Source organism: Ranitomeya variabilis, chromosome 5, assembly GCF_051348905.1.
Source record: "Ranitomeya variabilis isolate aRanVar5 chromosome 5, aRanVar5.hap1, whole genome shotgun sequence".
Taxonomy (NCBI): Eukaryota; Metazoa; Chordata; class Amphibia; order Anura; family Dendrobatidae; genus Ranitomeya; species Ranitomeya variabilis.
Window position 1 is genome coordinate 687,053,229 of NC_135236.1, and position 27,058 is coordinate 687,080,286.

Sequence of the window (27,058 nt, forward strand, 5' to 3'; positions counted from 1 at the left end):
CTGCTCCTCAGTCCCGCACACGGACGTCTCCGGCGGTGTCTCTTGATCAGCGGCTTGTATCTCCGGACACCCCGGTCACGTCTCTGCTCCGCGATAGTCACCAAAACCCGGATATGACCCCCACACTCCCGGGGGATGCCCGGCGGCTGCACAGGACCCCCGGGGACCTCACCTGAAGGAGTGGGTGTCGTACAGGCGGCAAGCCCCCCGCCCTCCGCACAGCTTCGTCCCCCACTTCAGGCAGGTCCTGTCAATCAGAGCCCCAAAGTACATGGGGGCCGGGATTCCAGCTGTGGAGGAACAAAGTGCAGCAGATTAGACAACACAGGACCCTCCGAGCTGAGAGCCAGGACCCCCACAACATCACGTGACCCCGTACCACCCCTCTAATACCAGGAATGTCCTGACGAAAGGGGGTGCTGTAATGTCACTGTTATTATGGGGACACTGTGGATATCAGTTTTCCTGGTCTCTAGTCGCTGTCACTGTGTATAGTGATCTGTTCTCACCTAATGTTCTGATCAGTAACATGTAAACACCGATGGCCAGAGATTTCAGCTCCGGAGATACACACCTGCAGGAACAGCAGAGACTTTAGAGGTCATAAAATATATTGTGAGTCATCATCTGTGGGATCAGCGATCTGTATCGTGCAGCTGAAGCATCTCAGAATCCTTGTAAGGTCATTTCTGTGCCCTCTCCTGTAAACTACTGTATGTAGATACAGATAGTACTGCCTCCTTGTCTCTCCCTTTAAATGATGTAGGTGTAGGTAGTACTGCCTCGGAGTAACCCTGGACTCTGCCCTGTCCTTCAAACCACACATCCAAGCTCTTTCCACCTCCTGTCGCCTCCAGCTCAAAAATATCTCCAGAATCCGTCCTTTCCTCAACCGTTAACCTACTAAAACTCTTGTGCATGTCCTAATCATCTCCCGCCTCGACTACTGCAACATCCTCCTCTGTGGCCTCCCCGCTAACTCTCGCACCCCTCCAGTCCATCCTTAACTCTGCTGCCCGACTAATTCATCTCTCTCCTCACTACTCCTCCGCTTCCCACCTGTGTAAATCTCTTCACTGGCTCCCATTGCTTCAGTGTATCCCGTTCACATTACTAACACTGACCTACAAAGCCATCCATAACCTGTCTCCTCCATATATCTCTGAACTAATCTCCCGATATCTTCCCTCACGTAATCTCCGGTCCTCCCAAGACCTCCTTCTCTCCTCCACACTTATCCGCTCCTCACCCAACCGCCTCCAAGACTTCTCCCGAATATCCTCCATCCTCTGGAATTCTCTGCCCCAACACATCCGATTATCAACCACATTCGGATCCTTCAGACGGAACCTGAAAACCCATCTCTTCAGGAAAGCCTACAGCCTGCACTGACCCCGCTGCCTCCATCACTACTGAAGCTACCACCTCACCAACACCGGAGCTACCGCCTCACCAACACCGGAGCTCCTGTCTCCTTCCCCACCATCCTGTAGAATGTAAGCCCACAAGGGCAGGGTCCTCGCCCCTCTGTACCAGTCTGCCATTGTTAGTTTACTGTAAGTGATATCTGTAATTTGCATGTAACCCCTTCTCATGTACAGCACCATGGAGTCAATGGTGCTATATAAATAAATAAATAATAATGATAATACTGCCTCCTTGTCTCTCCCTGTATATGAAGTAGGTACAGATAGTACTGCCTCATTGTCTCTCTGTGTAAATCATGTAGATATTTTTCCTATTAGAGTATTTTCTTACAATTGATAGTAGAGCGTCAGTTATGATGTTGGGCACTGACCAGAGAAGGATGACGTAGCTCGGGGATCCACCAGTCGCATGTACAAAGGTTGTGAAGATCTGTGTGATGACGTAGATGAGGAACATCCTGTCACAAGTGTCACCACGTGGACACGAGCCGAGCGCCGCCGACGAATTCACCGATGGTGGCAAATCCAGGGCCTCAATGCAGGAGCAATTGTGATAGACCTGAAATATCCCAGGACATCGTCTGACCGCTTCTCTTATCATACATCATAATAATCATACATCTCACTGACCATCATAAATCTTTTCATACATCTCACCAACCATCATTAATCTCATCGTACATCTCAGCGACCATCATAAATCTCATCATACATCTCACTGACCATCATAAATCTCATTGTACATCTCACCCACCTTCATAAATCTCATCGTACATCTCGCCGACCATCATAAATCTCATCGTACATCTCACCGACCATCATAAATCTCATTGTACATCTCGCCGACCATCATAAATCTCTTCATACATCTCATTGAATATCATAAATCTCATCATACATCTCACCGACCATCATAAATCTCATTGTACATCTCACCGACCATCATAAATCTCATCGTACATCTCGCCGACCATCATAAATCTCATTGTACATCTCGCCGACCATCATAAATCTCTTCATACATCTCATTGAACATCATAAATCTCATTGTACATCTCACCCACCTTCATAAATCTCATCGTACATCTCGCCGACCATCATAAATCTCATCGTACATCTCACCGACCATCATAAATCTCATTGTACATCTCACCCACCATCATAAATCTCATCGTACATCTCACCGACCATCATAAATCTCATTGTACATCTCACCGACCATCATAAATCTCATCGTACATCTCGCCGACCATCATAAATCTCTTCATACATCTCATTGAACATCATAAATCTCATCATACATCTCACCGACTGTCACGATAATGTATAAAATGGAGTAGGATTTTTCATTTTCCCTGTTACCCCTCACGCTGTGGGCTCTGACAACCCTTTCTTTCTTTGCTTCTGCTGCTGTGTGTGTGAATTCTAAACCTCTCATTCCCTCTCCCCACAAGAATGTTTACGACCTCTGTAGCTGCAATAGGCAATTCTCCCATCTAGTACCAGCTGAAACTGGTCTAGTCTCTCTCAAAAGACGTGAGGTTCTTTGTTCTATTATAGTAATATCTTGGGCCACCGATTTGGGCTAGGAAAATAAGGAGTATATATTGCGAATTCCCATCGGTAGATCTGTCAATAACTGTAAGCGCTAGCAGCTAAACACGAGTACAAGTGCAGATTTCTCCTGAACCGTGTGGACCAACTAGTCCGAGTATGGTATCATTAGAAAGCAAATTTTAATATAAGGTGAATGATGGGGGTGCTGTGACTTTGCCATGCTCTGAAGCCAAGATATGATAATTAAAAGTATTGCTGGTACAATCTGTAACTTTGAGGAGAGGGGAGGGTGAAGGCAAAGCAGCCCCTTTAGTGATGTCACAAGCTTGCAGGTATAAGTGACTGCACTCCACCCAGCCTTCATTCTTGCCTAAGATGTCACTACAGAAAGACCTCCTGATGCACTGGGATATTTGGGCTCCGCCTACCAGCATTGTTAGCGGAAATGACAAGCAAAATGTGAGTTTTATCTTTCTTTAATCCCTGTTTATTTTATAATTGCTGTACATACTTTGTCTAGGCAGTCAAGACTAGGCAGTGTTTATAAAAGATATAGAAAGATGTTACAATGTCTTTTATAAACACTGCCTAGTCTTTTGGAGTAAACTATAAATTTACTAGTTTTGTCTTCTCCATGCTCTGTGCGAATTTTAACGTACCTGAAGTAATTACGCTACTAATTTGGGTTGGCTCGAACCCCTCTCTGTGAAAAATCTGAGCTGGTGGCAAGGAAGTGTGTTCTGGGCCAGGTGGGTACCACTGGCAGCGATGGAACGGGGTTATATAAGCTATTGTCTGGCTGCGGCCTGAGCATTTATAATTCCCTCGCTGCAGGGTGCGTGCTAGCCAGTCCACAGTGAAGCGGCCCATCCAGCGACTAATTATCCCAGGTGTAGTCCCCTGACTGACCTGAGGGTAAGGGGGCGCTGGAGATCTGCACGTTCAGAAGCGGAACTGGAAAGCGGGATATACATAAATCCCTGCAGTTCGTGATATTGTATCAGCAGTGGGATAACTAAAATAAGCCCCTGCGGTAAATTAATAGACCCTAAGGTCAATAGCCTTGTTTGTGTTTTCATCACATTGTAGCAGTGGAGGGATAACTAAGATAAGCCCCCCTGCACAGGTGATAGCCGTGTGCTGGCCAAAGGTCACCCACGATCCGTGACCCATTGGTGTTGGCACGGTGGGAATCGTGACACCGACCATCATAAATCTCATCATATATCTCACCGACCATCATAATTCTCATTGTACATCTCACCTACCATAATAAATCACATCGTACGTCTCACCAACCATCATAAATCTCTTCATACATCTTACCGACAATCATAAATCTCATACATCTCACCGACCATCATCAATCTCTTCATACATCTAGCTGACCATCATAAATCGCATCATAAATCTCACCAACCATCATAAATCTCATCATACATCTCACCGACCATCATAAATATCATCGTACATCACACCGACCATCATAAATCACATCGTACATCTCACCGACCATCATAAATCTCATCGTACATCTTACCGACAATCATAAATCTCATCGTACATCTCACCGACCATCATAAATCTCATTGTACATCTCAGCGACCATCATAAATCTCATCGTACATCTCACCGACCATCATAAATCTCATCGTACATCTCACCGACCATCATAAATCTCATCATCTCACCGACCATCATAAATATCATCATACATCTCAGCGACCATCATAAATCTCATCATACATCTCAGCGACCATCATAAATCTCATCATACATCTCACCGACCATCATAAATATCATCGTACATCACACCGACCATCATAAATCACATCGTACATCTCACCGACCATCATAAATCTCATCGTACATCTCATTGAATATCATAAATCTCTTCATACATCTCACCGAACATCATAAATCTCATCATACATCTCACTGACCATCATAAATCTCATTGTACATCTCACCCACCTTCATAAATCTCATCGTACATCTCGCCGACCATCATAAATCTCATCGTACATCTCACCGACCATCATAAATCTCATTGTACATCTCGCCGACCATCATAAATCTCTTCATACATCTCATTGAACATCATAAATCTCATCATACATCTCACCGACTGTCACGATAATGTATAAAATGGAGTAGGATTTTTCATTTTCCCTGTTACCCCTCACGCTGTGGGCTCTGACAACCCTTTCTTTCTTTGCTTCTGCTGCTGTGTGTGTGAATTCTAAACCTCTCATTCCCTCTCCCCACAAGAATGTTTACGACCTCTGTAGCTGCAATAGGCAATTCTCCCATCTAGTACCAGCTGAAACTGGTCTAGTCTCTCTCAAAAGACGTGAGGTTCTTTGTTCTATTATAGTAATATCTTGGGCCACCGATTTGGGCTAGGAAAATAAGGAGTATATATTGCGAATTCCCATCGGTAGATCTGTCAATAACTGTAAGCGCTAGCAGCTAAACACGAGTACAAGTGCAGATTTCTCCTGAACCGTGTGGACCAACTAGTCCGAGTATGGTATCATTAGAAAGCACATTTTAATATAAGGTGAATGATGGGGGTGCTGTGACTTTGCCATGCTCTGAAGCCAAGATATGATAATTAAAAGTATTGCTGGTACAATCTGTAACTTTGAGGAGAGGGGAGGGTGAAGGCAAAGCAGCCCCTTTAGTGATGTCACAAGCTTGCAGGTATAAGTGACTGCACTCCACCCAGCCTTCATTCTTGCCTAAGATGTCACTACAGAAAGACCTCCTGATGCACTGGGATATTTGGGCTCCGCCTACCAGCATTGTTAGCGGAAATGACAAGCAAAATGTGAGTTTTATCTTTCTTTAATCCCTGTTTATTTTATAATTGCTGTACATACTTTGTCTCACATTGTAACATCTTTCTATATCTTTTATAAACACTGCCTAGTCTTTTGGAGTAAACTATAAATTTACTAGTTTTGTCTTCTCCATGCTCTGTGCGAATTTTAACGTACCTGAAGTAATTACGCTACTAATTTGGGTTGGCTCGAACCCCTCTCTGTGAAAAATCTGAGCTGGTGGCAAGGAAGTGTGTTCTGGGCCAGGTGGGTACCACTGGCAGCGATGGAACGGGGTTATATAAGCTATTGTCTGGCTGCGGCCTGAGCATTTATAATTCCCTCGCTGCAGGGTGCCTGCTAGCCAGTCCACAGTGAAGCGGCCCATCCAGCGACTAATTATCCCAGGTGTAGTCCCCTGACTGACCTGAGGGTAAGGGGGCGCTGGAGATCTGCACGTTCAGAAGCGGAACTGGAAAGCGGGATATACATAAATCCCTGCAGTTCGTGATATTGTAGCAGCAGTGGGATAACTAAAATAAGCCCCTGCGGTAAATTAATAGACCCTAAGGTCAATAGCCTTGTTTGTGTTTTCATCACATTGTAGCAGTGGAGGGATAACTAAGACAAGCCCCCTGCACATGTGATAGCCGTGTGCTGGCCAAAGGTCACCCACGATCCGTGACCCATTGGTGTTGGCACGGTGGGAATCGTGACACCGACCATCATAAATCTCATCATATATCTCACCGACCATCATAATTCTCATTGTACATCTCACCTACCATAATAAATCACATCGTACGTCTCACCAACCATCATAAATCTCTTCATACATCTTACCGACAATCATAAATCTCATACATCTCACCGACCATCATCAATCTCTTCATACATCTAGCTGACCATCATAAATCGCATCATAAATCTCACCAACCATCATAAATCTCATCATACATCTCACCGACCATCATAAATATCATCGTACATCACACCGACCATCATAAATCACATCGTACATCTCACCGACCATCATAAATCTCATCGTACATCTTACCGACAATCATAAATCTCATCGTACATCTCACCGACCATCATAAATCTCATCGTACATCTCAGCGACCATCATAAATCTCATCGTACATCTCACCGACCATCATAAATCTCATCGTACATCTCACCGACCATCATAAATCTCATCATCTCACCGACCATCATAAATATCATCATACATCTCAGCGACCATCATAAATCTCATCATACATCTCAGCGACCATCATAAATCTCATCATACATCTCACCGACCATCATAAATATCATCGTACATCACACCGACCATCATAAATCACATCGTACATCTCACCGACCATCATAAATCTCATCGTACATCACACCGACCATCATAAATCTCTTCATACATCTCATTGAATATCATAAATCTCTTCATACATCTCACCGAACATCATAAATCTCATCATACATCTCACTGACCATCATAAATCTCATTGTACATCTCACCCACCTTCATAAATCTCATCGTACATCTCGCCGACCATCATAAATCTCATCGTACATCTCGCCGACCATCATAAATCTCATCGTACATCTCACCGACCATCATAAATCTCATCATCTCACCGACCATCATAAATATCATCATACATCTCAGCGACCATCATAAATCTCATCATACATCTCACCGACCATCATAAATATCATCGTACATCACACCGACCATCATAAATCACATCGTACATCTCACCGACCATCATAAATCTCATCGTACATCTTACCGACAATCATAAATCTCATCGTACATCTCACCGACCATCATAAATCTCATCGTACATCTCACCGACCATCATAAATCTCATCGTACATCTCACCGACCATCATAAATCTCATCATCTCACCGACCATCATAAATATCATCATACATCTCAGCGACCATCATAAATCTCATCATACATCTCAGCGACCATCATAAATCTCATCATACATCTCACCGACCATCATAAATATCATCGTACATCACACCGACCATCATAAATCACATCGTACATCTCACCGACCATCATAAATCTCATCGTACATCTTACCGACAATCATAAATCTCATCGTACATCTCACCGACCATCATAAATCTCATCGTACATCTCAGCGACCATCATAAATCTCATCGTACATCTCACCGACCATCATAAATCTCATCATCTCACTGACCATCATAAATATCATCATACATCTCGCCGACCATCATAAATCTCATCATACATCTCAGCGACCATCATAAATCTCATCATACATCTCATTGACCACCATAAATCTCTTCATACATCACGCCGAACCATCATAAATCTCATCATCTCACCGACCATCATAAATCTCATCATACATCTCACCGACCATCATAAATCTCATCGTACAGTTGATACTAGAAGTTTTCATACACTATATATAAAGATACATCTGCAGGTTTTTCTCAGTATCTGACATGAAATCAGAATAAACCTTTCCTGTTTTAGGACAATCAGGATTACCATAATTATTAATATTTGCCAAATGCCACAATAATGAGAGAGAGAAGGTTTTAAGGCATTTTTATTACTGCAAAGACAAACGTTTTCATACACTAAGATCACTATGCCTTTACCCAATATGGACTGCCCATTTGATGATGTCGTGTTTGGAAGCTTCTGATAAGTTTCTGGCAACATCAGAGTAAATTAGAGACACACCTGTGGATGTATTTTAATGCACACCTGAAACACACTGCTTCTTTGTGTAGCATCATGGGAAAGTCTCAATAAATCAGCAAAGATATCAGGAAGAGAATTGTGGACTTGCATAAGTCTGGCTCATCCTTGGGTACAATTTCAAGATACCTGAAGGTGCCTCGTTCATCTGTACAAACAATTAAACACAAGTACCAACAAGATAGGAATGTCCAGCTATCATACAGCTCAGGAAGGAGATGGGTTCTGTGTCCCAGAGATGAACGTGATCTATTCAGATCTATTCTTGACCATAAGACTGAGGATCTGTGTGGGATTCATAACATGTGTCTGTTATAACCTGATCTGGTACGAGCTTTAAGACATTCATAAAAAACTCTGTTGATTAGGAAATGCAATGCCTGGTAGAATACATTATGCTGAAGGTTATGTTTTATTTGTTTGTATACTTTATTGTTGGAGGTATTTTGTCATATCTATGTCAATGTGAATGTTGATATATGGATTATTTTGACGATATGCTATGATATCATATGTTTGTTATCTTATTTTGTGGAATCCTTCAAGAAAAGAGTTAGAAAAAAAAACACATCTCAAGGCATCAGCCAGGAAGTTAAAGCTTGGGCGGAAATGGGTCCAAATGGACAATTACCCGAAGAATACTGCCAAAATGGTAACAAAGTGGCTTAACCCCTTTCTGTCATCGGACGTACTATTCCGTCCATGTGGGGTGGGCCTTACTTCCCAAGGACGGAATAGTACGTCCAGCACGATCAGCCGCGCTCACGGGGGGAGCGCGGCCGATCGCGGCCGGGTGTCAGCTGACTATTGCAGCTGACATCCGGCACTATGTGCCAGGAGCAGTCACGGACCGCCCCCGGCACATTAACCCCCGGCACACTGCGATCAAACCCTGCGGGCTTCCCGGAGACCCCCGGAGCAACGCGATGTGATCACGTTGCTGTGAGGGTCTCTTACCTCCTCCTCCCTGCAGCAGGCCTGGATCCAAGATGGCCGCGGCATCCGGGTCCTGCAGGGAGGTGGCTTCACAGCGCCTGCTCAGAGCAGGCGCCAGGAAGCCTGAATCTGTGCACCTCAGATCGCCGATCTGACACAGTGCACAGCAAAGTGTCAGATCGGCGATCTTACACTATAACTGATGCCCCCCCCCGGGGCAATGTTAGAGTGTAAAAAAAAAGTATTCACATGTGTAAAAAAAAAAAAAAAATTCCCCCCCAAAATAAAAAAATATATATACACTCTGTTCCAAATTATTATGCAAATTGGATTTAAGTGTCATAAAAATTAAATCGTTTTGTTTTTCAAATAAACTCATGGATGGTATTGTGTCTCAGGGCTCAATGGATCACTGAAATCAATCTTAAATACATGTGATAATTAGTTTTCCAGGTGATTCTAATTAAAGGAAAACTACTTAAAAATGATGTTCCACATTATTAAGCAGGTCACAGGTTTCAGGCAATATGGGAAATTAAAAGGATCTCTCTGCTGCCGAAAAGTGTTAAATAGTGCAATGCCTTGGACAAGGTATAAAAACATTAGATATTTCACGAAAACTTAGGAGTGATCATCATACTATGAAGAGATTTATGACTGAAACAGAGTTCATGCAGATAAAGGCATATTGAGGAAGGTTTCTGCCAGACAAATTCATTGAATTAAGAGAGCAGCTGCCAAAATACCATTACAAAGCAGCAAAAAGTTATTTGAAGTTGCTGGTGCCTCTGGAGTCCCTCAAACCTCAAGGTGTAGGATCCTTCAAAGGCTTGCTGTGGTGCATAAACCTACTATTCAGCCACCCCTAAACAGTGTTCACAAGCAGAAATGGTTGCAGTGGGCCCAGACATACATGAAGACTATTTTTCAAGCAGTCTTGTTAGTGCAGCGCCCCAGAGTCCTGGTCGTTGCAGTACTGTGGCTCCGCCGCTAAGGGGGGCTATGGTACGTCTGATGGCACTGAAGGAGTTCATCTGACCAGGTATCACATACACCAATACATTTCACAGTCGGGCCTCCAGGGGGAGCTAAGGGTGCTATTTATTAGGCCACTCCTCACCACTGTGGGTAAAACTGGGGGTCAGGCAGGAAGTTAGGGAGAAAGCTGACTGGGTTGGACCAGACAACACCTGGTGGCAGAGGGTGTTGTGGGGGAAGATTCGGTAGGGTCCCTGTCAGTTTTGGGGCCCTGACAGAGGCCTGGCTACAGGAAGGAACGTCACGGGACCGTGCCTGCTCAGCATAGCGGCGGTGCCCTAAGAAAGGAACAGAAGCGAGATATATTGTGCTGAGTGAGAAACGAGATCAAAGCAAGAAGGAGAATACCAGTAGGAGTCGTGCTGTAAGACCGAGGCAACATCCTACTGAGGCGCACAACCGGCGGCCGGAACGCCGAGGAAGTATTCATATATCTAGCTCCAGGCAATACTTCAAACCAACGGCAGGACAGTCAGTCACAGGCGGGCTGTCTCACCTAAATCACCTATGCAGTCTTGGGGGGCAACTTGTGGAGAGGGGCGACTCTAGGGTCCCGGAAGAGCTCTGAGCCTACCCGTCATACGGGTGCCGTCCTAACCGTAACATCAGGGAGGGACGGAAGATTAGCAGAACATCATCTAATCGAGTTGTGAGGGAACTTAAGAAACAGACACAACAGTTGTGGGGGACTTTCCGTAAGCACAGCAGGGAAGGACCGCAACACATAGCGCTAGCAGGAAGGCACAGATTTCCACCTGCAAAGAGAACTCTGGAGGTGCCATTGGACCGGCCGGACTTGCGCAGCCTGGTGATCTGGATTCCGGACTGAGGACCCAGAGATCTTCAGTAAAGAGGTAAAGAGACTGCAACCTGGTGTCCTCGTTATTTACCGCACCGCACCACCACCACCATTCACCACTAACTATCATTCACTGTGCGCCCCTCGGCAGGGTGACGGACCGGGGCCTAGCCACCGTGACAACCCCAGAGCAGAGACTCCGAGGCCCGGTACCGGGTACCCCTCGGCCCTGCGGCAGTGGGGGCGCTACAACTTGGCGTCACGAACAGAATCTACTTAAGCCTGAAGAATCAGGTCATGTGTGCCTTGGAACTGTGATTTATTGTGCTTGGACTGTACTTTATTGCAAAGACTGTGCTGTGCCACTTGCCGCCAAAATCCGCCGCCATTACAGCGCTGAGGAGAGCGCAGGAGAAGAAGAGGGGCGTGGAGTGGGCGTAGACGAGCTGGAGAGCGCGAAAGACAATGGCCGCCCAGTCTAAATATTTCTGCACCGTGAGGACGTGTCCGTCAGCAGCAGAGATCCGCCTCCTGATTCCCAATGGTGGGCGGAAACAGAAAGCGAAACCGCCCACGAAGGAGAGAGCGGGAAAAGAACCAGGAAGCGACTGACGTGGAGGACGCCATGGCCAGCAGCTCGGAACCCGAATGTGGGGTGGAAGCAGAAGGCTCCCCCAACTACCCGGATGAGTACCGCACCCAATTCTCCACGGACAGTGCTGATCTTCTGCAGGCTGAGATAGGAGACTTGATCCACCAGCTCCTTCAGCTGAACGCGAAGGCCCAGGCTCCGCACCAGGTAGCGCCGGAAGGAAGTCCTCTGACATCGGATCCTGTACCACTGCCGGAGTTGTTGCTGAGGCCCTCGCCGACACCGCCAGCGGAACCCGCCGCGGAGGAAGAGCCTGCACTGGCTGGTGAGTCCGTCGACCCTGCCCCGCCAACAGAGGACCTGCTGATAGGCCCCGTCGCGGCGCCCCCTCTCCCTGGGACCCATAGACGCCAACGCCTGGTACCATGGGAGGAGGCAACGGGCATGGAACACCGCCTGAAGGCCCCGATCGCACCAACCACCCTGTTGTGTGAGACCCATGCGGAGCGCACGGTATGCCGCTGGGTGAACCCAGGATCCGACCTCATGGGGTTCCCCGGGGTGAAGACACGGGAAGGGGAGATGGTGCAGGCCCTGAGCTGGGAGGAATACCAGGCCCAGCTGGAGCAGCAATGGGCGTACCAGGCCGGGCTGGAGGCCTACTATCAGAAAGACCTGGCGGTCAAGGACCGGGCCCGCAAGGACCCCACCACTCACCAGGCCCTGCGCAGGCAGGGCATCATCACCACCTTCCAGGCTGGGGCTTCATTAAAGAGCCGGGCCTGTATGCGGAGGTGTTTGTAAACCGAAGGGATGTTGAGTCACATCTCAGAGAGGGCCACCCAGACCGGGATCTCTACCCGGGGAATGAAGTCTCATACACCAGGCACTTTGGGGAAAAGGTGTGGTTTGCCCTGAATGTCCGCAAGAGGCCGGGCCTTGTGATGTCCCCGGTTAAGATGCCAGTGAAGCTAACCCCTGTAGCAAAGGTGCCCCCTTGTGGTCAGCCTATGGTCATTGCCAGGACCACAGAGGACACCCCCACGTGCACTATGGTCAAGACCACGACATGCAGCATAGTCACCTCCACCACCCTTGTGGCCAAGGAGGCACCTCTCCCGGTGGGTGGTGCCCGTGCTGCTCCAGAATTGAAGACTGTGGGTACACAGACCCCCAGATGGGACAACAGACCCCCTTATGCAGTACCGGGCGGCTCGCAATACCCAAGGGGGTTGCCTCCGCCGGTGCTGCCTCCTGAGTGGTTCGAGTAAGCAAGAATGCATCAATGATTGTAAATAGTTAATTGTTTTTCTGCTACGTTGCTGCTAAACCCGTCCAGGGTTAACTCTTAAAGGGATCCCTTTGTTGACCCGGGATCCCTATTGTTTCTGCTGTTTGGTTTGTTTTTCCACCTTTTCGTTCCGTTATCAAGAACTGCCGCGATCATGAACAGTGCATGATACAAACTTCTTGTATATAGTTTGCACCTTCTTAAAGGTGCTCCCTACTGGTTTTACTTGAAAGAAGGACTCTTTGCGAAGATACCATACCGGAGCCTTTGCTGAGTACGAACTGGTAGCTTGAGAAGATGTGCTACCTCATACAGACTGGATCCCCTCTTAAAGGGGATGTTCACTTGTTGCACTTAAAGAATGGTATTGCTTTAAGATAGATAGATGGCAATAATATCTTGACAAAAAGAAAATGATGATGATGCTCACGTGTAAAAGTTATATGTACCCAACTAGTTGATTGTCAGAAATGTTCAATAATGTTAATGGAAGGATGAGGACAGGAAGTGAACCCGTAGGGGTTAGTGGCGAGTCCTCTTAGGAGCCATATAGAGATGGCTCAGTGATCTCAAACCGAGAGAAAAACATGTTCTATACTGTGTATAGTAGTGGAAGGACAGTAGGCTCGGGCGGAAAGGAGCGGTCCTGTGATAGAAAGGAGAGGCAGTAGGTCTGGCGCCGTTAGGACAGGCGGTCCTGCAGATGTAAAGTAGGAGAATGTAGCACAGTTGCTCAAGCCTTATAATGTGTTATAAGAAGGTCTTTAGTGGATTTAGAGTGTACATCCTTAAAGGCAATATTGAATTAATGTTAAAAATTTTGCACTTAGTAGAATACCCGGTTGGGTAAGAAAAGTTATTTAAAAGTATTTAACCATGTTTGTAACGTTCAAGTATCCTCACCTCCCATAAAGGGAAGCTTGTTCAAGTATGCTTATTGTTATTGCACTCACAAAATTGTATGTCTTTTTGCTGACATGTATTGTTGTTTTCTTCCCAGTCCCGGAGTACTGGATTTAACCGGGGGGGAGTGCAGCGCCCCAGAGTCCTGGTCGTTGCAGTACTGTGGCTCCGCCGCTAAGGGGGGCTATGGTACGTCTGATGGCACTGAAGGGGTTCATCTGACCAGGTATCACATACACCAATACATTTCACAGTCGGGCCTCCAGGGGGAGCTAAGGGTGCTATTTATTAGGCCACTCCCCACCATAGTGGGTAAACTGGGGGTCTGTTGTGAATTTGGTTTCTGGGCTCCCCCAGTGGTTACTGGTGGTACTGAACTTGTGTGCTTCATCTCCTCTGTTCACCTGTTTCCATCAGGATGTGGGAGTTGTCTATTTAGCCTTGCTCCTCAGTCATTTCTATGCCGGCCAACAATGTTACCAGAAGCCTTTCTGTTGCATGTTCCTGCTCCTAGACTACTATCAGCTAAGTTGGACTTGTAGTCCTAAGATTGTTTTGCATTTTTGTTCCAGTTCTCTGTGTTTGAATATTTCTGAGGCTGGAAGCTCTTGTGAGCTGAAATTGCCACTCTGGTGTCATGAGTTGATATTAGAGTCTTAAAGTAATTTCAGGATGGTGTTTTGAAAGGGTTTTCAGCTGACTGTGAAGTTCCCTTTTCTGTCTTCCTACTATCTAGTAAGCGGACCTCAATTTGCTAAACCTATCTTCATACTTCGTATGTCATTTTCCTCTAAAATCACCGACAATATATGTGGGGGCTACTGTCTGCCTTTTGGGGAAAATTTCTCTAGAGGTAAGCCAGGTCTGTATTTTCCTCTGCTAGGGTCAGTCAGTCCTCCGGCTGGCGCTGGGCGTCTAGGGATAAAACGTAGGCACGCTACCCGGCCACTGTTAGTTGTGCGGTAGGTTTAGCTCACAGTCAGCTCGAGTTCCCATCTTCCAAGAGCTAGTCCTTTTGTATGCTTTACTACGGTCTCTTGCCATTGAGAACCATGACAGTTTGGCCGGCCAAGAGTTAAAATAATTGGCAGAAGAAAGGAAAGAAAAGAAGTCTGCAGAGAAATTTTTTTTTTTTCTGAGTTTGCTCATTAGTTGATTCACTTGCATCTCTGCTTACTGCAGCCTTCGTCTCTCTCTCCTTCTAATCCTTGAATGGTTCTGATTTCACCTGATTAAAATGGATCCTCAGAGTTTAGCTATTGGTTTGGATAATCTCGCTATGAAGGTTCAAAGTTTACAGGATTTTGTAATTCATGCTCCTATATCTGAACCTAGAATTCCTTTACCTGAATTTTTCTCCGGGGATAGATCTCGCTTCCAGAATTTCAAACATAATTGTAAATTATTTTTGTCTCTGAGATCTCGCTCCGCTGGAGATCCTGCACAGCAGGTCAGGATTGTAATTTCCTTGCTCCGGGGCGACCCTCAGGATTGGGCATTTGCTTTGACACCAGGGGATCCTGCGTTGCTCAATGTGGATGCGTTTTTCCTGGCTTTGGGGTTGCTTTATGAGGAACCTCATTTAGAGATTCAGGCTGAAAAAGCCTTGATGGCCCTGTCTCAAGGGCAAGATGAGGTTGAAATATACTGCCAAAAATTTCGTAAGTGGTCTGTGCTTACTCAGTGGAATGAGTGCGCCCTGGCGGCGAATTTCAGAGAGGGTCTCTCTGATGCCATTAAAGATGTTATGGTGGGGTTCCCTGTGCCTACAGGTCTGAATGAGTCCATGACAATGGCTATTCAGATTGATCGGCGTTTGCGGGAGCGCAAACCTGTGCACCATTTGGCGGTGTCTACTGAGAAGGCGCCAGAGATTATGCAATGTGATAGAATTCTGTCCAGAAGCGAACGACAGAATTTTAGGCGAAAAAATGGGTTATGCTTCTATTGTGGTGATTCAACTCATGTTATATCAGCATGCTCTAAACGTACTAAGAAGGTTGATAAGTCTGTTTCAATTGGCACTTTACAGTCTAAGTTTATTCTATCTGTGACCCTGATTTGCTCTTTATCGTCTATTACCGCGGACGCCTATGTCGACTCTGGCGCCGCTTTGAGTCTTATGGATTGGTCCTTTGCCAGGCGTTGTGGGTTTGATCTAGAGCCTCTGGAAGTTCCTATACCTCTGAAGGGTATTGACTCTACACCATTGGCTAGTAATAAACCACAATACTGGACACAAGTGACTATGTGTATGAATCCAGACCATCAGGAGACGATTCGCTTCCTTGTGTTGTATAATCTACATGATGTGTTGGTGCTTGGATTGCCATGGCTGCAATCTCATAACCCAGTCCTCGACTGGAAAGCAATGTCTGTGTTAAGCTGGGGATGTCAGGGGACTCATGGGGACGTACCTTTGGTTTCCATTTCGTCATCTATTCCCTCTGAGATTCCGGAATTTTTATCTGATTATCGTGACGTTTTTGAGGAGCCTAAACTTGGTTCACTACCTCCGCACAGAGATTGCGATTGTACTATAGATCTGATTCCGGGCAGTAAGTTTCCAAAGGTTCGTTTATTTAATCTATCTGTGCCTGAACATGCTGCTATGCGGGAATATATTAAGGAGTCCTTGGAAAAGGGACATATTCGTCCTTCGTCATCTCCCTTAGGAGCCGGTTTTTTCTTTGTATCTAAAAAAGATGGCTCTTTGAGGCCGTGTATTGATTATCGGCTTTTGAATAAAATCACAGTTAAATATCAGTATCCTTTGCCACTGCTTACTGATTTGTTTGCTCGAATAAAGGGGGCCAAGTGGTTCTCTAAGATTGATCTTCGTGGGGCGTATAATTTAGTGCGAATTAAGCAGGGGGATGAGTGGAAAACCGCATTTAATACGCCTGAGGGCCATTTTGAGTATTTAGTAATGCCTTTTGGTCTTTCAAATGCCCCTTCAGTCTTTCAGTCTTTTATGCATGACATTTTCCGTGAATATTTGGATAAATTTATGATTGTGTATCTGGATGATATTTTGATTTTTTCGGATGACTGGGACTCTCATGTCCAACAGGTTAGGAGGGTTTTTCAGGTTTTGCGCTCTAATTCCTTGTGTGTAAAGGGTTCTAAGTGTGTTTTTGGGGTTCAAAGGATTTCGTTTTTGGGGTACATTTTTTCCCCCTCTTCCATTGAGATGGACCCTGTCAAGGTTCAGGCTATTTGTGATTGGACGCAACCCTCTTCTCTTAAGAGCCTTCAGAAGTTTTTGGGCTTTGCTAATTTTTATCGTCGATTTATAACTGGTTTTTCTGATGTTGCTAAGCCGTTGACTGATTTGACTAAGAAGGGTGCTGATGTTGCTGATTGGTCCCCTGCTGCTGTGGAGGCCTTTCGGGAGCTTAAGCGCCGCTTTTCTTCCGCCCCTGTATTGCGTCAGCCTGATGTTACTCTTCCTTTTCAGGTTGAGGTCGACGCTTCAGAAATCGGAGCTGGGGCGGTTTTGTCGCAGAAAAGTTCTGACTGCTCCGTGATGAGACCTTGCGCGTTCTTTTCTCGTAAATTTTCGCCCGCTGAGCGAAATTATGATATTGGTAATCGGGAGCTCTTGGCTATGAAGTGGGCTTTTGAGGAGTGGCGTCATTGGCTTGAGGGGGCTAGACATCAGGTGGTGGTATTGACCGACCACAAGAATTTGATTTATCTTGAGTCTGCCAGGCGCCTGAATCCTAGACAGGCGCGCTGGTCGTTATTTTTCTCTCGGTTTAATTTTGTGGTTTCTTACCTACCGGGTTCTAAAAATGTGAAGGCGGATGCCCTTTCTAGGAGTTTTGAGCCTGATTCCCCTGGTAATTCTGAACCTACAGGTATCCTTAAGGATGGAGTGAAATTATCTGCTGTTTCCCCAGACTTGCGACGGGTCTTGCAGGAGTTTCAGGCGGATAGACCTGATCGTTGCCCGCCTGGTAGACTGTTTGTTCTGGATGATTGGACCAGTAGAGTCATCTCGGAGGTCCATTCTTCTGCATTAGCTGGTCATCCTGGAATCTTTGGTACCAGGGATTTGGTGGCTAGGTCCTTCTGGTGGCCTTCCCTGTCGCGAGATGTGCGAGGTTTTGTGCAGTCTTGTGATGTTTGTGCTCGGGCCAAGCCTTGTTGTTCTCGGGCTAGTGGATTGTTGTTATCTTTGCCTATTCCGAAGAGGCCTTGGACTCATATCTCCATGGATTTTATTTCTGATCTCCCTGTTTCTCAGAAGATGTCTGTCATCTGGGTGGTGTGTGACCGTTTCTCTAAGATGGTCCATTTGGTCCCCTTGCCTAAATTGCCTTCCTCATCCGAGCTGGTTCCTCTGTTTTTTCAAAATGTGGTTCGCTTGCATGGTATTCCGGAGAATATCGTTTCTGACAGGGGAACCCAATTCGTGTCTAGATTTTGGCGAGCGTTCTGTGCTAGGATGGGCATTGATTTGTCTTTTTCGTCTGCTTTCCATCCTCAGACTAATGGCCAGACCGAGCGAACTAATCAGACCTTGGAGACTTATTTGAGGTGTTTTGTGTCTGCGGATCAGGATGATTGGGTTGCCTTTTTGCCCTTGGCGGAGTTTGCCCTCAATAACCGGGCTAGTTCTGCCACCTTGGTTTCTCCTTTCTTCTGTAATTCGGGGTTTCATCCTCGTTTCTCTTCCGGTCAGGTGGAGTCTTCGGATTGTCCTGGAGTGGATGCTGTGGTGGAGAGGTTGCATCAGATTTGGGGGCATGTGGTGGACAATTTGAAGTTGTCCCAGGAGAAGACTCAGCAGTTTGCCAACCGCCGTCGTCGTGCTGGTCCTCGTCTTTGTGTTGGGGACTTGGTGTGGTTGTCTTCTCGTTATGTCCCTATGAAGGTTTCTTCTCCTAAGTTTAAGCCTCAGTTCATCGGCCCGTACAAGATATTGGAGATTCTTAACCCTGTGTCCTTTCGTTTGGACCTCCCTGCATCTTTTTCTATTCATAATGTCTTCCATCGGTCATTGTTGCGCAGGTATGAGGTACCGGTTGTGCCTTCCGTAGAGCCTCCTGCTCCGGTGTTGGTTGAGGGTGAGTTGGAGTACGTTGTCGAGAAGATCTTGGACTCCCGTGTTTCCAGACGGAGACTTCAGTATTTGGTCAAGTGGAAGGGCTACGGTCAGGAGGATAATTCTTGGGTGACAGCCTCTGATGTTCATGCCTCCGATTTGGTCCGTGCCTTTCATAGGGCTCATCCTGATCGCCCTGGTGGTTCTGGTGAGGGTTCGGTGCCCCCTCCTTGAGGGGGGGGTACTGTTGTGAATTTGGTTTCTGGGCTCCCCCGGTGGTTACTGGTGGTACTGAACTTGTGTGCTTCATCTCCTCTGTTCACCTGTTTCCATCAGGATGTGGGAGTTTCTATTTAGCCTTGCTCCTCAGTCATTTCTATGCCGGCCAACAATGTTACCAGAAGCCTTTCTGTTGCATGTTCCTGCTCCTAGACTACTATCAGCTAAGTTGGACTTGTAGTCCTAAGATTGTTTTGCATTTTTGTTCCAGTTCTCTGTTTTTGAATATTTCTGAGGCTGGAAGCTCTTGTGAGCTGAAATTGCCACTCTGGTGTCATGAGTTGATATTAGAGTCTTAAAGTAATTTCAGGATGGTGTTTTGAAAGGGTTTTCAGCTGACTGTGAAGTTCCCTTTTCTGTCTTCCTACTATCTAGTAAGCGGACCTCAATTTGCTAAACCTATCTTCATACTTCGTATGTCATTTTCCTCTAAAATCACCGACAATATATGTGGGGGCTACTGTCTGCCTTTTGGGGAAAATTTCTCTAGAGGTAAGCCAGGTCTGTATTTTCCTCTGCTAGGGTCAGTCAGTCCTCCGGCTGGCGCTGGGTGTCTAGGGATAAAACGTAGGCACGCTACCCGGCCACTGTTAGTTGTGCGGTAGGTTTAGCTCACAGTCAGCTCGAGTTCCCATCTTCCAAGAGCTAGTCCTTTTGTATGCTTTACTACGGTCTCTTGCCATTGAGAACCATGACAGGGGTCAGGCAGGAAGTTAGAGAGAAAGCTGACTGGGTTGGACCAGACAACACCTGGTGGCAGAGGGTGTTGTGGGGAAGATTCGGTAGGGTCCCTGTCAGGTTTGGGACCCTGACAGAGGCCTGGCTACAGGAAGGAACGTCACGGGACCGTGCCTGCTCAGCATAGCGGCGGTGCCCTAAGAAAGGAACAGAAGCGAGATATATTGTGCTGAGTGAGAAACGAGATCAAAGCAAGAAGGAGAATACCAGTAGGAGTCGTGCTGTAAGACCGAGGCAACATCCTACTGAGGCGCACAACCGGCGGCCGGAACGCCGAGGAAGTATTCATATATCTAGCTCCAGGCAATACTTCAAACCAACGGCAGGACAGTCAGTCACAGGCGGGCTGTCTCACCTAAATCACCTATGCAGTCTTGGGGGGCAACTTGTGGAGAGGGGCGACTCTAGGGTCCCGGAAGAGCTCCGAGCCTACCCGTCATACGGGTGCCGTCCTAACCGTAACATCAGGGAGGGACGGAAGATTAGCAGAACATCATCTAATCGAGTTGTGAGGGAACTTAAGAAACAGACACAACAGTTGTGGGGACTTTCCGTAAGCACAGCAGGGAAGGACCACAACACTTAGCGCTAGCAGGTAGGCACAGATTTCCACCTGCAAAGAGAACTCTGGAGGTGCCATTGGACCGGCCGGACTTGCGCAGCCTGGTGAACCGTATTCCGGACTGAGGACCCAGAGACCTTCAGTAAAGAGGTAAAGAGACTGCAACCTGGTGTCCTCGTTATTTACCGCACCGCACCACCACCACCATTCACCACTAACTATCATTCACTGTGCGCCCCTCGGCAGGGTCACGGACCGGGGCCTAGCCACCGTGACAACCCCAGAGCAGAGACTCCGAGGCCCGGTACCGGGTACCCCTCGACCCTGCGGCAGTGGGGGCGCTTCATAGGATCCTTCAAAGGCTTGCTGTGGTGCATAAACCTACTATTCAGCCACCCCTAAACAGTGTTCACAAGCAGAAATGGTTGCAGTGGGCCCAGACATAGATGAAGACTATTTTTCAAGCAGTCTTGTTTACTGATGAGTGTCGAGCAATCCTGGATGGTCCAGATGGAAGGAGTAGTGGATGGTTGGTGGATGGCCACCATGTCCCAACAAGGCTGCGACGTCAGCAAGGAGGTTGAGGAGTCATGTTTTGGTCCAGAACAGCTGGTAGGGCCCTTTAACCCCTTAATCCCATATGACGTACTATACCGTCGAGGTGGGGTGGGCCTTAATTCCCGGTGACGGTATAGTACGTCATACGCGATCGGCCGCGCTCACGGGGGGAGCGCGGCCGATCGCGGCCGGGTGTCGGCTGCATATCGCAGCTGACATCCGGCACTATGTGCCAGGAGCGGTCACGGACCGCCCCCGGTACATTAACCCCCGGCACACCGCGATCAAACATGATCGCGGTGTACCGGCGGTACAGGGAAGCATCGCGCAGGGAGGGGGCTCCCTGCGGGCTTCCCTGAGACGATCGGTACAAGGTGATGTACTCACCTCGTACCGAACGTCTTCTCCCTGCAGGCCCCGGATCCAAAATGGCCGAGGGGCTGTATCCGGGTCCTGCAGGGAGCACTTCCGGGTCGGAGCAGGCTGCAGATGAAAGCTGCAGCCTGCTCCGATGAAAGTATGATCACGGATCTGATAGAGTGCTGTGCACACTATCAGATCTGCGATCTGTGATGTCCCCCCCTGGGACAAAGTAAAAAAGTAAAAAAAAAAATTTCCACATGTGTAAAAAAAAAAAAAAAAAATTCCTAAATAAATAATAATAAAAAAAAATATTATTCCCATAAATACATTTCTTTATCTAAAAAAAACAAACATAAACAATAAAAGTACACATATTTAGTATCGCCGCGTCCGTAACGACCCAACCTATAAAACTGGCCCACTAGTTAACCCCTTCAGTAAACACCGTAAGAAAAAAAAAAAACGAGGCAAAAAACAACGCTTTATTACCATACCGCCGAACAAAAAGTGGAATAACACGCGATCAAAAAGACGGATATAAATAACCATGTTACCGCTGAAAACGTCATCTTGTCCTGCAAAAAACGAGCCGCCATGCAGCATCATCAGCAAAAAAATAAAAAAGTTATAGTCCTCAGAATAAAGCGATGCCAAAATAATTATTTTTTCTATAAAATAGTTTTTATCGTATAAAAGCGTCAAAACATAAAAAAATGATATAAATGAGGTATCGCTGTAATCGTACTGACCCGACGAATAAAACTGCTTTATCAATTTTACCAAGCGCAGAACGGTATAAACGCCTCTCCCAAAAGAAATTCATGAATAGCTGTTTTTTGGTTATTCTGCCTCACAAAAATCGGAATAAAAAGTGATAAAAAATGGTCACGTGTCCGAAAATGTTACCAATAAAAACGTCAACTCGTCCCGCAAAAAACAAGACCTCACATGACTCTGTGGACCAAAATGTGGAAAAATTATAGGTCTCAAAATGTGGAGACGCAAAAACTTTTTTGCTATAAAAAGCGTCTTTTAGTCTGGTTTCACACTTGCGTTTTTATCTGCATGCGTTTTTTAAAAAAACCGCATGTGTGAAAAAGTGCATGTAAACGCGGTAAAACGCATGCGTTTTTATAGAAAAACACAAGAAAACAAGAAAAAAACAAAAAACCCTAACCCTACCCCTAACCCTACCCCTAACCTGAAATACGTGGCACTGAAATACGTGGCACTGAAATATACGTTTATATACGTATATACGTATATAAGTGCCACGATATTTCAGTGGCCACGTATTTAAGTGCCACGTATTTAAGTGCCTCGTATTTAAGTGCCACGTATTTAAGTGCCACGTATTTAAGTGCCACGTATTTAAGTGCCACGTATTTCAGTGCCACGTATTTACGTGCCACGTATTTACGTGCCACGTATTTTTCAGTGCCTGAAATACGTGGCACTGAAATATACGTTTATATACGTATATACGTATATAAGTGCCACGATATTTCAGTGGCCACGTATTTAAGTGCCACGTATTTAAGTGCCACGTATTTAAGTGCCACGTATTTAAGTGCCACGTATTTCAGTGCCACGTATTTCAGTGCCACGTATTTCAGTGCCACGTATTTACGTGCCACGTATTTTTCAGTGCCTGAAATACGTGGCACTGAAATACGTGGCACTGAAATATCGTGGCACTGAAATATCGTGGCACTGAAATATTTACGTGCCACGTATTTTTCAGTGCCTGAAATACGTGGCACTGAAATACGTGGCACTGAAATACGTGGCACTGAAATATCGTGGCACTTAAATACGTGGCACTTAAATACGTGGCACTTAAATACGTGGCACTTAAATACGTGGCACTTAAATACGTGGCACTTAAATACGTGGCACTTATATACGTGGCACTTATGACTGTCAGAAAATGTTCAGTAAACGGTTAGGGGTAGGGTTTCAGGTAGAATTGGGGAGTTTCCACTGTTCAGGCACATTAGGGGCTCTCCAAACGCGACATGGCGTCCAATCTCAATTCCAGCCAATTCTGCGTTGAAAAAGTAAAACCCTTCCGAGCTCTCCCGTGCGTCCAAAAAGGGGTTTACCCCAACATATGAGGTATCAGCGTACTAGGGACAAATTGAACAACAACTTCTGGGGTCCAAGTTCTCTTGTTATCCTTGGGAAAATAAAAATTTGGGGGGCTAAAAATCATTTTTGTGGGAAAAAAAATATGTTTTATTTTCACGGCTCTGCGTTGTAAACTGTAGTGAAACACTTGGGGGTTCAAAGTTCTCACAACACATCTAGATAAGTTCCTTGGGAGGTCTAGTTTCCAATATGGGGTCACTTGTGGGGGGTTTGTACTGTTTGGGTACATCAGGGGCTCTGCAAATGCAACGTGACGCCTGCAGACCAATCCATTTAAGTCTGCATTCCAAATGGTGCTCCTTCCCTTCCGAGCTCTGTCATGCGCCCAAACAGTGGTTCCCCCCCACATAGGGGGTATCAGCGTACTCAGGACAAATTGGACAACAACGTTTAGGGTCCAATTTATCCTGATACCCTTGTGAAAATACAAAACTGGGGGCTAAAAAATCATTTTTGTGAAAAAGAAAAATAATTTTTATTTTCACGGCTCTGCGTTATAAACTGTAGTGAAACACTTGGGGGTTCAAAGTTCTCACAACACATCTAGATAAGTTCCTTGGGGGGTCTAGTTTCCAATATGGGGTCACTTGTGGGGGGTTTGTACTGTTTGGGTACATCAGGGGCTCTGCAAATGCAACGTGACGCCTGCAGACCAATCCATTTAAGTCTGCATTCCAAATGGCGCTCCTTCCCTTCCGAGCTCTGTCATGCGCCCAAACAGTGGTCCCTCCCCACAAATGGGGTATCAGCGTACTCCAGACAAATTGGACAACAACTTTTGGGGTCCAATTTATCATGATACCCTTGTGAAAATACAAAACTGGGGGCTAAAAAATCATTTTTGTGAAAAAAAAAAATAATTTTTATTTTCACGGCTCTGCGTTATAAACTGTAGTGAAACACTTGGGGGTTCAAAGCTCTCAAAACACATCTAGATAAGTTCCTTAGGGGGTCTACTTTCCAAAATGGTGTCACTTGTGGGGGGGTTTAATGTTTAGGCACATCAGGGGCTCTCCAAACGCAACATGGCATCCCATCTTAATTCCAGTCAATTTTGCATTGAAAAGTAAAATAGCGCTTCTTCCCTTCTGAGCTCTGCTATGCGCCCAAACAGTGGTTTACACCCACATATGGGGTATCGTCGTACTCAGGACAAATTGCACAACAACTTTTGTGGTCTAATTTCTTCTCTTACCCTTGGGGAAATAAAAAAATGGGGGTGAAAAGATCATTTTTGTGAAAAAATATGATTTTTTATTTTTACGGCTCTGCATTATAAACTTCTGTGAAGCACTTGTTGGGTCAAAGTGCTCAACACACATCTAGATAAGTTCCTTAAGGGGTCTACTTTCCAAAATGGTGTCACTCGTGGGGGGTTTCAATGTTTAGGCACATTAGGGGCTCTCCAAACGCAACATGGCGTCCCATCTCAATTCCAGTCAATTTTGCATTGAAAAGTCAAATGGCGCTCCTTCCCTTCTGAGCTCTGCCCTGCGCCCAAACAGTGGTTTACACCCACATATGGGGTATCAGTGTACTCAGGACAAATTGCACAACAATTTTTGGGGTCCAATTTCTTCTCTTACCCTTGGGAAAATAAAAAATTGGGGGTGAAAAGATCATTTTTGTGAAAAAATATGATTTTTTATTTTTACGGCTCTGCATTATAAACTTCTGTAAAGCACTTGTTGGGTCAAAGTGCTCACCACACATCTAGATAAGTTCCTTAGGGGGTCTACTTTCCAAAATGGTGTCACTTGTTAGGGGTTTCAATGTTTAGGCACATCAAGGGCTCTCTAAATGCAACATGGCGTCCCATCTCAATTCCAGTCAATTTTGCATTGAAAAGTCAAATGGCGCTCCTTCCCTTCCGAGCTCTGCCCTGGGCCCAAACAATGGTTTACACCCACATATGGGGTATCAGCGTACTCAGGACAAATTGCACAACAATTTTTGGGGTCCAATTTCTTCTCTCACCCTTGGGAAAATAAAAAATTGGGGGTGAAAAGATAATTTTTGTGAAAAAATATGATTTTTTATTTTTACGGCTCTGCATTATAAACTTCTGTAAAGCACTTGTTGGGTCAAAGTGCTCACCACACATCTAGATAAGTTCCTTAGGGGGTCTACTTTCCAAAATGGTGTCACTTGTGGGGGGTTTCAATGTTTAGGCACATCAGGGGCTCTCCAAATGCAACATGGCGTCCCATCTCAATTCCAGTCAATTTTGCATTGAAAAGTCAAATGGCGCTCCTTTGCTTCCAAGCTCTGCCATGCGCCCAAACTGTGGTTTACCCCCACATATGGGGTATCAGCGTACTCAGGACAAATTGTACAACAACTTTTGGGGTCTATTTTCTCCTGTTACCCTTGGTAAAATAAAACAAATTGGAGCTGAAATAAATTTTGTGTGAAAAAAAGTTAAATGTTCATTTTTATTTAAACATTCCAAAAATTCCTGTGAAACACCTGAAGGGTTAATAAACTTCTTGAAAGTGGTTTTGAGTACCTTGAGGGGTGCAGTTTTTAGAATGGTGTCACACTTGGGTATTTTCTATCATATAGACCCGTCAAAATGACTTCAAATGAGATGTGGTCCCTAAAAAAAAATGGTGTTGTAAAAATGAGAAATTGCTGGTCAACTTTTAACCCTTATAACTCCGTCACACAAAAAAATTTTGGTTCCAAAATTGTGCTGATGTAAAGTAGACATGTGGGAAATGTTATTTATTATGTATTTTGTGTGACATATGTCTGTGATTTAAGGGCATAAAAATTCAAAGTTGGAAAATTGCGAAATTTTCAAAATTTTCGCCAAATATTCGTTTTTTTCACAAATAAACGCAAGTTATATCGAAGAAATTTTACCACTAACATGAAGTACAATATGTCACGAGAAAACAATGTCAGAATCGCCAAGATCCGTCAAAGCGTTCCAGAGTTATAGCCTCATAAAGGGACAGTGGTCAGAATTGTAAAAATTGGCCCGGTCATTAACGTGCAAACCACCCTCGGGGCTTAAGGGGTTAAGGTTCCTGAAGGTGTGAAAATGACCTCTGCAAAGTATATAAAGTTTCTGACTGACAACTTTCTTCCATGGTATAAAAAGCAGAAACGTGCCTTCAGGAGCAGAAGCATCTTCATGCTGACAATGCACTATCTCATGCTGTCATGCTGCAAAGAATACATCTGAGTAGTGTTGAGCATTCCGATACTGCAAGTATCGGGTA

At 45.6% G+C, this 27,058-nt stretch overlaps 1 protein-coding gene across 4 annotated transcripts in view; it reads right to left on the bottom strand.

Annotated features, from left to right (window-relative positions):
* LOC143777149 (solute carrier organic anion transporter family member 1C1-like) overlaps positions 1-27,058 on the bottom strand; it is a 160,714-nt gene that overhangs the window by 4,266 nt on the left and 129,390 nt on the right. For all 4 annotated transcript variants that reach the window (XM_077267233.1, XM_077267236.1, XM_077267234.1 and 1 more), the window contains exons 12-14: positions 1,799-1,986; positions 510-574; positions 173-290 (exon numbers count right to left, since the gene is read on the bottom strand). In XM_077267233.1, coding sequence (XP_077123348.1) covers positions 173-290; positions 510-574; positions 1,799-1,986 — 371 coding nt within the window. The remainder of the gene's footprint in view (positions 1-172; positions 291-509; positions 575-1,798; positions 1,987-27,058) is intronic.